The sequence below is a fragment of the Neolamprologus brichardi genome, chromosome 7 (genome assembly GCF_056152115.1).
Source record: "Neolamprologus brichardi isolate AB-2024 chromosome 7, ASM5615211v1, whole genome shotgun sequence".
Lineage (NCBI taxonomy): Eukaryota > Metazoa > Chordata > Actinopteri > Cichliformes > Cichlidae > Neolamprologus > Neolamprologus brichardi.
In genome coordinates this window covers 29,463,864-29,477,237 of record NC_142110.1, presented here as the reverse complement: position 1 = coordinate 29,477,237, position 13,374 = coordinate 29,463,864, and the positions used below count along the sequence as shown (strand labels likewise).

At 40.3% G+C, this 13,374-nt stretch overlaps 1 protein-coding gene across 5 annotated transcripts in view; it reads right to left on the bottom strand.

Annotated features, from left to right (window-relative positions):
* LOC102786307 (endophilin-B2-like) overlaps window positions 1–11,423 on the bottom strand; it is a 38,837-nt gene extending 27,414 nt beyond the window's left edge. Inside the window, exons 1-7 of one of the 5 annotated variants that reach the window (XM_087843462.1) lie at window positions 11,194–11,422; window positions 7,510–7,651; window positions 6,730–6,741; window positions 5,035–5,163; window positions 4,630–4,763; window positions 2,830–2,922; window positions 979–1,041 (exon numbers count right to left, since the gene is read on the bottom strand). In XM_087843462.1, coding sequence (XP_087699588.1) covers window positions 979–1,041; window positions 2,830–2,922; window positions 4,630–4,763; window positions 5,035–5,163; window positions 6,730–6,741; window positions 7,510–7,651; window positions 11,194–11,256 — 636 coding nt within the window. In that variant the 5' untranslated portion in view covers window positions 11,257–11,422. Of the gene's footprint in view, window positions 1–978; window positions 1,042–2,829; window positions 2,923–4,629; window positions 4,764–5,034; window positions 5,164–6,729; window positions 6,742–7,509; window positions 7,652–11,193 lie in introns of all 5 variants that reach the window. The other 4 variants (XM_087843459.1, XM_087843464.1, XM_087843461.1 and 1 more) reach the window with 4 other exon arrangements.
* Between the last annotated feature and the right edge of the window lie 1,951 nt (window positions 11,424–13,374).

Sequence of the window (13,374 nt, the reverse complement as noted above, 5' to 3'; positions counted from 1 at the left end):
TACAGTAGCTGAAATCATATTGATAGCAGGACTGGTAGCAGAAGCAGTAGCAGCACTAATAACAGTAGCAGTACTAGTATCAGGGGAGTGATAGTTAATTTCCGTTTCACCACAATAACAGCAGCCTCGACGTTCTTTATACTGTAAATTAAAGACACATTAATACGGAGAAAGCCCAACGATCAGATCACCCACCATGAGCAACACTTTGGCGAGAGTGGGAAGGAAAAACTCCCTTTTAATAGGAAGAAACCTCCATCAGAACAAGGCTTGTTTCATTGTTGTTATTATCATTATCATTAATAACAATAATGATAATAATAATTTAAAACTAAGAGAGCAAATCAGACTTTTACGTTTCTGCACCTACATTATGGACACAATTGATTTCATTTGGCTTTTTTCTGTTTGTCAATGTAACCTTTGTGTAACCTGATAAGTCATTAATTATAAATTCATATTTAATGTGACAGCCTGGCTCTTTTTTTAATGATGGCTCACTTTCCTCACCTCAGGCTATTTTTGTTTATTTGACTAGTGAGGTTGCTTTCTCAAAAAGAAAATAAATAAAAAAAAATACAATTAAAAACCAATTCTAATATATTTCCAACATATGCAGAAATATTTTTTAAAATTTTTTTTAGAAAAATCATACGGCTGTTTTTTCCCCCACTGTCCTCACTTCTCACTTTGTTCATTTGTGATTGCCATGAAAAATAGTATATTTAAATATAAAAAGAAAGAAAAACTAAATTTTTGATAATAAGTAAAACCAAAGAAAATACATAAACAGGTTGATGGTAAATGGAGGCCCGATTGTTAAACAAGCCTGTGTTAACAGCTTCAGCTGCCGGTCAGACTTAAAAATTCTGCTGTTAGCTTCTTATGGAGTTTTTTGCATATGACATGTTAAAAAAAATGCAGTTTCTTGATTGTCATGTGAGCCATGAGCTCTGCGGTGCTGCTCGTTTCTCTTACCGCTGATGCACTGGCAGAAAGAACATAATTTCGAGGCCGAGTCTCCTGAAAATCAGGTGTAGCCTACAGCAAAGGAGAGCAAGGAGGAGGAAACAAACACAGGTTGTCATGCAGTTACAAACCGTGAGCAGACAAATAAAAACATGTTAGCAGGAAGCACAAAGCAACCACAACGAGAGCGGATCATTGAGCCTGAAGCTGGAAGCATCCACAGCATTTAACCTGTGACCCCTGCTGACCCCAAAGAGACGTCACAGTGAATAATTTATCGCCTGCTTTTAAAGCTGCTGTGTGGTTTTATTTATTAAAGTTTACTAAAAGGACACTTTTGATTTGTTTTCACAAACAGAGGAAGGTCAGATCATACTGGTAGATTTTTCTTCCACTTTAAAAATTTTGTGTTTTATTGGAAATAGAAGTTTTTCAGCTTCTATAATTTTATAAATCCTATCGACCTCCCTGAAAAACCTCATTCATGCCTGTAATTCTCTACAGGTGTGTCTTGAAAACTCATCTGTAGTTTGTCCAAAATACTGCTGCTCATCTTTTAACAGGTGTTAGAAACATGATCACATCACCGCGGCTTTAGCAGGTTTACACCGACTCTACCTCTGTTCAGGTTTTAAGATATAAAGCAGCTAAAGTTCCTCTGACTGCTGAGGCCTCGAGTTGAAGCCCTGAGACTCTGGAATAACCTGAAACTTCATATTTGTGCTGGAGATTCTTTTAAATCCTGTCTTCAAACTCACTTTGTTTACCTTTGCTTTAAATTAAGTTTCACGTTGAGTCCCATCGGGCTTTTTTATCTTGTAGTGTCTTTTTTTTTTAGCTTGTTGTAAGTTAAATTTATTGTTTGTTTTCACGACTTACTTTGTAATATTTATTTATTGGTCTATGGTCTTTTCTTGTATGTTTTAAACTAACTTGTAAATAACTTCCATCAACTTTGTTGCTTTTAAATATGCTGTAGAAATAAAATTGAACTTAAAGTATCTTGTGTTAAAATATCTGAATTACTAACACCTATCAATGACATTGATTGGATTGATTGGACCTTCCATTTTTAAGCTTAAATATGTTTTGTGGCCCCATTAAGATTTTTGAGGATCAAAAATCCTCATAAAATGTCTCTTGTGATGTAAAAGATTACTAATCCCTGTCATAAATCTACTACTGAAGGGCTCATTTGATCGGAGTAAACTGGTACTGATGTTTTGTTTTGTGACACGGGCGCCCCCTGCTGTTCCTGATTCAGAGTTTTTGGTACCACAGGCGTCTGAGATAGCTCACCAGCATCAACTAATACCAGGTTTACCGTGTTTGTTTTCTTACATTTCTACATGCATAGGATAATCTGAGGTAGCTGTGTTAGATTAAATCATTTTAAAATCAATGCGATGGTGAACAGATGAACTCTGAAGGCTCCCAGTGATCACTGAACTGGACTTTAGTTCTGATAATCCGGTCATGGCTGAGACATCTGCTGCTCTGAGAGTGTTAACAGAGCAGCCATCAACCCGTCTGCTAACGAGGCGTCCACTGCATCTGTTGGAGTTTTTAAAGACTAAAACAAAAGACTGTTTGTAATATTTACATGCAGAGTTGGTGCATAAAGAAGCGTTAGGAACTTTTCCTTCATGAATCTGACAAACATGCGACAAGCAGCGCAGCCAGCCAGTAAGCTCTCCAACATGTCAGAGGTGAATCTGCTCACATGCACTCTGAACATGTGACCAAAACAAGAACAAAATGAGCACCTGACTGACTTCACTTAAAGCTGTCTGAGTCTGGCTGTGCTCTGATGGTTTCTGATCTTAGGGTAGAAGAAGAACTGTTGAAATTTGATCTCACCGCCGCTTTGGCTTCTGCCAGCTTGGCTTTTTTCAGGCGTGCCTTACAGATGTCCAGATCCAGCCGGCGATTCTCCAGCAGCCGCCTCTCTTTCTGCACGAGGAAGAAAAATGATTCATTCAGGAACAACCACGAGGAACAAACCTGCAGCAAACCTGTGCAACACGTCATCACCCCGAAGACCTCCAGCAGCGAGTACATCACTCTGACTCTGAGTTCAGGATTTGTGTTTTGATCACCATTTTAATTTTACTGATATTCTTTCCCTTCTTTATCTTTGCGTTAGGTACATTTTCTTCTTTCTTTCAGCTTCCCGCTTTATTTTGGTAAGCACTTTTTCCTATGTATTGCTTTCCTTTCCCGCTTTCCCTTTCCCAGCCACTGTTTTTTTGTGGAAAAAGTCATGAGGTTAGGGAAAAATGTGAAGGAGAACTGGTCAGGACAGAGGAAAGGAGAGGTTTGCTGCTCAGAGAGTCTGACTGCTCTCATAGATATCCAAAGATATGATATCATCACAAATCACAATATGATATTACTGTGATTTTTAACATTTTGAGACTTGCTGAGATTTCCAATAAGTGCAAATTACAACTTAAACTTTGTCAGTATCTCTATCTGTAAGTCCAAATGCTAACTTCGGGTATGCTTGAGATCATCATGCATGCCAACGCTGTCACTGAAACCTACTCATCTGTTATTGCAGCTGTGTAAAGGTCAGAGTTCAGCTGTGGTTTTAAAGGTTCAAACATATCAGCAGGTTATGGCATTGAATGAAAAACACACTATTAATGAACATTTTCATGATATTCACCACACAGCCATGCTGACTGTTTGTTTTTTAGTGATGGGATTTCCGGCTCTTTTTAGAGAACCGGCTCTTTCGGTTTGGCTCACTAAAAAGAGCCGGCTTTTCGACTCCCATCCGGCTCTTCAGGTTGTTCCGTTGCTTTAATTAATTTATTATTAACAACAATATAAAATTATGCACAAAAGGAATTACTAATGTTTAAAAAAGTGGTTTTATTTATATATGTTTATATATAAATATATACGGTGGCGTGGCCCCCAGAGACAAAACACGTACAAACTCCAAAACACATTTCTAGCTTTAACTGAACTTCCAAAACAGAGCTACCTAGATCACTTAAATTACACAATTGAAAGCATATGTGTATTGTTTGTGTATTTATACACAAGCACTCATATATATTCAAAAAGTGAAACAACACAAAACACTGCAAACCACAAAACAATTAAATATAAATTAAAATATGAAAACAAAAAGAAGATGCATATTCTCTGTCATATGGGCCTGCATGAATAAACTTTCTGAATCCTTTATCATCTGCAACTGAAAATACTTGTGGATGATTACTATACCTTTCTAATGTAATGTTGTTGTCCCTGACTCTCTTTCTCTCTCTTTCCCTCCCGCTCTGTTCCTGCGCTACTGCGAGTGTAACTACCGCCCCTCCCCCCTCTGCCCAGCGCAAAGCACAAGGCTCGCGTGCGGAGTGAAGCGGGAAAAAGTGTGAGAGAGAGGGTGAGAGAAAGAAAAAGAAAAAAAAAAAACAACCCACGGCTCGCGTCGTTCACTTCAAAGAGCCGGCTCTAAGAGCCGTTTCGTTCGCGACCGACACATCACTATTGTTTTTAATGATGCTATGAATTCTGGGACGGCACTTTCTCTTTTGCTTTCCTAAAGGATGTAATAAGGATGCTTACAGCTGCAAAGACTTCATTCCTATTTTGTATCAGCACGTCTGTATTTACTACCATATTTTCATACGACACACTCACTGATATGGTCCTCCAGTCTCCCTCCAGGAAGTTGCGCAGAGGTGAGAGGAAAGTGACGGCCGAAGTGTGGAGGAACTCGCGCTCGGCTCCTCCGAGCCTCTTCTGGTATTCCGCTACTGTGATCAGGGTCTTGCCTACAGTTACAACAGCACAACAGCACACTCAGGTTCAAACCACAGGTTTGATGGAGACAAAACAATCAAATCGGTTTTTAAATACAATTTGGACTAAAGTGTGTTTTAGCTGTTTAAGCAGCATCCACATTTTTTTTTCTTTTTCTCAAAAATGTAGTAAAATGGTGTGCTCTTTAACTGCTAACAGAAAGAGAGCTGCTTCAGAGGAGCATTTAGAGCTTCATGAGTCATTAGCTGCAGCAGTATCAGTTTCAGCTGCAGGTCCACTCACCGTATGGCGTGTCTGAACCGAATTCGATGGCGGCGTCCAGCATGTACTGACCCAGCAGCTCCGCGTTGGTTGTCCTGGAGGGAAGCTTCTTGTCCAGCTTGTCATAGATGAACTCCTCGATCCGAGCACCTGGATACAAGGTGATAAAAAGACAACTGTGACCAACACATTAAAAGGAATATCGCACACTGTTTATTATCCTACATTTAAGAGTCTAATTGTACGAAAGGTGCTATTAATCTCTCTGAACAAAGAAAGTTAAACAAAAGGTAATTAGCTGTCATTTTTGTCTTGAATTTATCCATAGTTTACTCCTAATACCAAAGGTTATTGTAATTGCCGCCACTACAGTTATCTTTGCTTCTAAAATAAGTTTTTTTTTAATGGGGAAACATTCCTCCAAATTCCTCTGATACGCTATGTGTAAACACCAGTTCACTGCAGATGCTTAATCTTCAGTCAATCTTCAGTAAGTGCAAACATGTTGGCGGTTCTGAAAAACATTCGCTTATGCACAGATGTGTTATTAATAATTCAAGCTGCATCAGAGCTGGCAGGAGGTGGTTGGGGTCGGTGGTGGGCGTGTACAGCTCTTGAAGCGTTTTTTAGTGGGAACCCACTAGTGTCATAATCTTCTATAAGTGGTCTTCCTATGGTATCACATTTATGTTTCTCTGGGGCCAGAATTGCAATTGACCAATCCCACCAACAGGGCTATCCAGGGGTAGGAGTGGATCGGCGTCTTTGATCATTAAATATTGGCAGCAAGATCAAAGCTGCAGCCCAGTGTTCCGTTCACCTAATGGAAGTATAGCCTTTGCTTTCCATGGCAGCTGGATCACAAACGGATCTATAATCTAGACTTCAACCTGTTTTTAACGACGGCATATAACTGCAGATAAATGTTGTGGGTGGCATCATATGTGTCGTGACATGATTGGTTGAAGTGGCCCATGAAAAGCAGTGACAGACAGATGGTTCAATCGCCTGCTAATCATTATATCAAAGAACCAGCCCTTCTCCAAATAGTTTCCAGGATGACTTCAAACCATCTGATGGGTCTGATTGGTATAATGTGTGATGGGAAATAAAAATACAAGTACACACAATTGTACCCGAGTATGGTATTTGAATCAACCAGGCCCCATGAAGGTATCAGTGGCTGTATCCCATCAAAAGTTGGCAGCTGTCTTCCTGAATAGAAGGTCATTAGTAATTCAACACCTGTTTGTATCTACACGCTCCAGTTCAGACCTTAAACAGCACAGCAGACGGTGCCTGAAGCTTAAAATGTGGGGCCGTACTGTAGGTCTGTGGTATGTGCTAGACTACAGATGTCTTCAGACGTTTATGTGCATGAAAAACCAGAGTAATTTTGGGCTTTTAATAAACTATCTAGAGCTTTACACCACCTTGGATTGAGAGGGTACCAACCCACAACGAAGCCCCTGCTCTAAAATGAACACCGCTATTTGGCCACAATGACAATATGTGTGTTTGGAGGAGTAAAGGTGAGGCTTTCCAACCTTATGCCACTACACCACCTCTCAAGCCCAAGATTACTTTGACATTCCTGCCCATGATGAGTTTATGGAAACTTTTGACCACAGCTATGTATGTATAATCTGTAGTCACATCACAATGCTTAGTAGGCTTTTTACACAAAGCACTCTGGGAAACAAGGCCAAGACTTACCAGTGTGGTCAACTGAAGCATGGAGGGTACAAAATACACAGGTCAAAGGTTAGGCATTACTCCCAAAAACCCAATCATGTTCACGTTTAACTATAAAAGCTTCTAAAAGGCACATTTCCAGAGAAAGTTCCCAAAACACCCAGGAACTAACGTCCAGGGACTTTCCCCAGGGTAAAAGTTCCTCCAGCAAGTTAAACTGATTAGACTAAAATTAATTTGGGAAATTGTGTCAAATTCTGACCTAACAACCTCAGAAGCTTCGACTTTCTTGTTAGTCCAAACACAAAATCCCCCTGGCTAATTATTTTCAATTATTGTCAGACACTAAAAACAAATCCTGCTTTTAGTAGTGGTTTCTCAGAAATGTAGAGCATTAAAAAATTGCAAGATTAAAAAGCTTTTATACATGACCACTTAGCATTAGTTGTTAACACGGGGAGGTTGTCAATCTTCGGAAAATACTAGCTCCTGAGCAAAGACTTATTACATATACATTTCAACAAAAGGGGAAAGGGGGAAATAATCTATCGCTGGAATTCGGGAACTTCTGGTGGAAATGATAGAGCTCAACGGGTTTCTGCTTCCCAGGGAAATTTCTTTAGTAGAAACCTTAACTTTTAGTTTCAAAGCTTAATGTTACTGAGCAACAATTAGCAAAACAAGTATGAACAGATCTTTTGTCAACAAGTTTAAGAACTACATCTTCTTTAAACCCAGTGCGCAGAGTTGAAGATGCGACTTTATATATGTAGGGGAACTTCCGCGATGTATAGAACTTACTTGGATTGGGCTGCAGCAGCACCTCTGTTTGTTTTAAGATCTTTTCAGTCCAATTCTTGGTGGAGTCGGCACGAGTGATCAGGTTCTCCAAGTGTGGATCCAACTCAGTCTTCTCAGCCTGGCCAAGCTTCTCTTCTGTGAACTAAGAGTGAAAAGCCACAGGTAGATGACACTGATAAGAGGCAAACAAGCTCTAGAAGAACAACGACTGTATGAATCTAAACCAGGTCATCCACTGCCCATCACCACACAGTTCTAGTGCCGGTTTGGATTATGAAAACCAGCTGATATTTTGACAGTTTTGAGAGTTGATCATCACATAGCATTTTTACAGAAGTTGGGGTAACTTCATGGGGAATATTCTGATCTGCATCTGCCAAAAGCTTTGTAGGGGTTCAATAGCCACTTCAACATCATTCCAACTTTGCTGGCACCAATTGTTTTTTTGGTGGAATCCATTCTCGTTTGGGTCACGGGCCCACGTCAGTGGAGAGGGACTGCATGGGGCTGATGTTTGGAGCTTTGAGTGAAGATCTCAACAGTTATTGCATAGATTTCTATAGAATAGTATACCGTAATATCTCTAATAATGCTTAATCTGTGATCATATTAGAAGAAGTGCGACATAATCAACAAGTCACAGATTGAATTACTTACTTAACAGAATGAATTATCTACCAACAAACCACCAAATCAATAGAGTTTGTCACTGTTCGGTTGGCATTCCCAAGATTAAAAGGTAATCCTTGACTGAGTCCAAAGGTTCTCTTCATCTACTTCAAAAGGATGTTCATTAAAAACAAAAAAGGATCACATGGCATTTTAGTTTTTATTTATACAGAAATTACAGAAAATCTCAAAGGTTTTACAAACCAATGTGAAAATATCTTAATTTTTAAACTTGTCCTCATGCTTTTCATCCACCGTTTACTCGATCTTTATGATCGCAATTCTATAATAATCAGAACAAACCCATCATATTTTAAGACCCAGACAAATTATCTTAAACCTCAGTTTCTAACTTACACATAAGTTTTTATTCTCACTAACTGGAACTTTGAAGCATGTCTTATGCAATCAAAGATGAGAAGGCCCAGTTCTGCTCTCTAATAACTGAGGCCAAAGATCGCCATCTGTGGTATCAGGCTGGGCTGTCAGATGATTTCTTTCATTCAAATCTGACTGACATACAGCGACGGCGGCCAGCTGGACTTCAGAGGCAGGCCGAGGAATTCACCGTCACTGTCACCAAGCAGCAGGGAGAAGCTCTGACTGACAGCAGCTTCATGGGCCAGATCGGTTCTTTAAAAGGCAAAAGTACTGGCAGGTATTCAGGAGCTCTACGATGGACAGCCTCTTATTCAGGGCTGGATTACTGGACTCCACTTAGGGCCTTAGGGACTGTAAAAGCCGTAGGTCCACCAAGTTTTAATTAATTTGTAGGTATTTAATTAACCGTTCCCATCCTTTACAGCAGAGCAATTTAAGGACTATGCAAAATACATTAACTCAGCACTTTGCAATTTCTAGTTTTATATCTCTTGGAGTTATATCTTTTATGCACCATGGGTGGCTTGGGATGAAACAGAATTTCAGTACACTGTATACTGTGTATACTGCTGTATTGTCAATAAAGCTCTTGAATCTTGAAGAGTCAAACTGGGATACATTTGAGTGTTTATCCAAATACAAAATTTAATCTAAAGGTCTTTAAATGTGCTTATTACGTTTTTTGCTTGGTCACTGGCACCACTAAAACACAACATCCAGTACTGTAGTTGCATTGTGTCAAAATCTGCACCCAGAAGCAGCACCAACCACAAAGAGACACAGAACAACTACAAAGATGCAAATTCACCACAAAGAGACACACACACAACGACTGAGTCTCTTTCTCTCCCTCTCTCTCTCTCTTAGTGTCTCACTAATGGTTGGTCAGACTTTTAAAGTCAGTGTGCAGGAACCCTTTCACTCCCAGTCCGTGAGTCATATATGATACGTGTAGACATGTAAAATACAGAAACAGTTAATGGTTTTCTGGTGTTGTGCAGAGCTGTTTTTTGTTTGTTTTTTTATACCGCTTCCTGCCTTCATTGGTTTCCTGTGTTTTCCCACAATGCACTTGGACAACCTCCAGGAAAGCAGTCTGACCTTGTTGCATTCATGGGTTCATTTTTTCCAATAGGAGCAGCAGTGTGCAGAATAAACCAGTTAATATGCTTCACTGGGCTTTTCTCCTTTTATTGATTCATATTATTCTTAAATGATTTAAAATACATTATTTTAATCTTTGAATTATACTGTGAAAGTTCATATATGGCGAAGTCAGAAGAGCCTCTGTCTGGATAGGATGAAGTGTCACTCTTCAAATAAAGAAATCTTTAACAGCATAATAACTTAGCAATAAATTCAATGATTTCTGACTAGAAAAAAAAACAGAAAAAAATGCATTCATGCATTGTTCATGCATTGGTCAGACCACATGTTTCAAGCTCATGGACAACATCCAGCTGTAACTGCAGAGTTGGTGTGATGTGGATCAATGTTCAGGATTTTAACAGAAATAGTGAAAATAAGCAGCTGTTGTGCTCGACTTGCTCGGAAACAGTGAGGCAACTTGTTGAATTTTTGTTGTGTCATTGAGGCTTTTATGCAGATTAAATTCTATCCACAATGTTCAACAATATTATACAGAAGACCCTTTTTTTATGTGGCCCTTGATGTGATACCAAACCGACTTCAGCTTTTAATGAAAGTCAGTTTGACCTCCTGCACTGTAGACTATTGTCTTTACAGGTGACAGACAACTGCAACTCACCCACTAATGCCCAAAGGGGATCCCAAGAACCCAGTTCTTAGTCTACGCAGCACTAAATGAACTTGGGTATAGATGCATGTGAATTTACTTGCGACAAATGGGAACTAAACAAAGTGAAGTAGCTTTCAGTTTTCATGCTCTCCAGCTGTGGAACAAACATCTTGAAAATATGGTCAGTTAGTTTGAAACAGGGCTTAAAAACTTGACTCTTTGAAGTGCCCCCATTTTATTATTTTTTTACTATATTTGCTTCTTACTGTAACAATTCAATGTATCCTGATTATAACGTTTTAAATACAGTTTTGATGTCTTCTCTTTCTTTGTTGAGTGAGATGGGAGACCTTTTTAAGCCTTTAATGAAAAGTGCATCATATGGCTGCCGAATTTCTTACTGAAGCCTAAAGATCCAGTATTGTTCTGCTCATTACCTGACTTGTAGCACAGACTTCATCAATGAATTTCTAATTTTTTGAATGAGGTTTGGTGTACAAGTTCTCGAGAGTGAATGATTTAATGCTGTTTACTGCTGGTGAGCCAGATAAATGAATGAATCTCTATGTTGGGGAGTTGGAGGGGAGCAGGACATAGTCTGCTGGAGTCACATGGGTGATGCACCCGATCACAGCCATCAATAATGGATCGAGGCTAGACAAACCTTTATCGGCTTACACGCAGCGGGCTGCTCGGTCTGCATGGAAAACACGCCACACAAATACACTCCATTATACCCACAGACCTCACAAATAAAACGCAAGGCTTCACCTGCTTTAATCGAGCTCCAGGCCCAACGGGATGCAGTGAGAGCCTAGCAGTAGTAAATCGGTCCACACATCACCGCCTGCAGCTGGAGTGAGGTCCGGTCTTACCTGCACGGCCCGGGTGAAGAAGACCCCCGCATCAGAAGCCAGTTTTTTCACGTTGAAGTCCATGATGGAGGCGAGCGGAGGCGAGCATACAGGCGGGGCTGTGCTGAGTGTCCCGCAGAGGGAATCCTCCGGATCAGCTGAGCAGCAGGAGCAGGAGGAAGAGGAGGAGGATGAGGAGGACTGATGTCAGGGGCTGTAATCCGCTTCGTGCACGATCGGAAATCTGCTCACCGCCCTGCGCTTAAAGAGACACCGCACCGGGCTGCAAGTCACGACTCCTCCGGTTCCCCTGCAGCGGTACTGAATCTCCACATGACCTCCTCTGACACCTTTACAAAACAAAAGCGAAATATCACAAATCTGCATTAAAAAACGCCTTCAAAGCGGACCTGTCTGCTTTTCATGTCTTCTCCAGTCACATCCATCATTCAGGGGCGTTTCTACGGTTTTTTGATGGGGTGGCTGCAGACAAAACACCAAAACCTGCAGTTCCTCTAGTGTCCACTAGCGGCTCTTAACAGCGAGCTGGTCCCCATGTTGAAGTATCAAAATAAATATGTTTAGGGATATATCATTATTTAGTTCAGACCTTCCCAAAGTGTGGGGCCCGCCCCCTAGGGGGGGGGCCAGAGCCATGGCGGGGGGGACAAAACGCTTGGACGCAAGCAGGAAATGAAGCATAGCTGAATATGTTTCCAAACCAACTTCATTCTAAGCCAAAGACTAGAAGATATGGTGAAGCATGTCTTCCCTTTGGCTTCACCTGCACAAGTGCCAAGGTAGGTCTCCCCTGCAGAATTGGTTTTCCCTTCGTCGGGAGCAGCGCTGGGCTCTTCAAATCACAGACAAACAGTATCCCACATTCTTGATTTTTAGTTCACAAACACTTCTTGTAATGACTAACTACTCCTGACATTTTGGAGATATTAGCTCTTTATACAGTAAAGTTACAGTGGGATACAAATAATATCAGGCTGATCCTGCCACGATTTATTCCCCCGGTTCAAATCACGGACAAACAGTATACCACAGCTGTTTATGTTTTTAAACCCATTTTTTACGGTGGCCCTGAGAGGCCAAACGGACTGCAACTTCAGAAAACACTTGCAAAAAGAAAAATGCTGCAAAAAGAAAAATGCTGCAAAAAGAAAAACGCTGCAAAAGCACAAAAAGCACAACGGAAATGTTTCTGGGGAGACAATAACCGGACGGACCAGTTGCACAAACCAAAACATGTATGTATGGCTGTATCCCAATTCAGGGACTGTTTCCCAATTCAGGGTCTGCAGCCTTAAAGTACGCAGCCTTAACGGTCCTCAAGGGCCGCGTACTCAAAGACCGCTGAGGCCAGAAGTGCGAGGCTTGTAGGCTTGTGAAATGGCCTACAAGCCTCGCACCTCCGTCAGCGCTGCCCAGGTTGCCTAGCAACCATGATACTAACAGCTGGAAACGTTTCATACAGCTTTGTTTGACAGAAATGAAGGAGAACATATTTTGTACATTTGTTTCTAGGTGAGCTTTGTGTGATTTGATAAGTATCTGAGGCTGAGACCACAGGACAGTAAAACATGATTGTTGGGCTTCATTTCTGTACTGAACAGTCATTTAAGATTAGCTAGTAAATAACAATTAGCTAATGTTGTTCATGAGACTAAAGTCATCTCACTTTGGTAATGTAAATATAATATGGCCAATATTATATTAATCATTATTAGTTATTACAGCAGTGAACATGAACTCTGTGCCAAATACTGAGCTTCAGTAAAGATTCAAGTTGCAGTTATTTATATTTCCTATCACCTTAAATCTTCACTTAAAGACAAGTATCTGTGACAGTGTATATATAGATGTATTATATATAAGAGACAAACATTGTTCTTTTAATATGTTGGCATTACTAAATTTGGCTCAATGCTTATATATGTGTGGAAGAAGCAAATGTACAAGCTGTGATAACTGTTTCTGATAAAATGAAGAGTAGACTGATATATTAAATATTCCTTTATTGGGTGAGAAAATCAGGCCATGTCATAACTGCTTTAAGTCATACAGAATAGATATCAGAGCCTTAAACAGGCTGACTTCTGCTAAATGGGTCAAACTGGGCAGAAAGTATCCAAACACATAACATCCTTATAGAATATGATGTAACACTAACTCCCACACTGAAAACTGGAATGA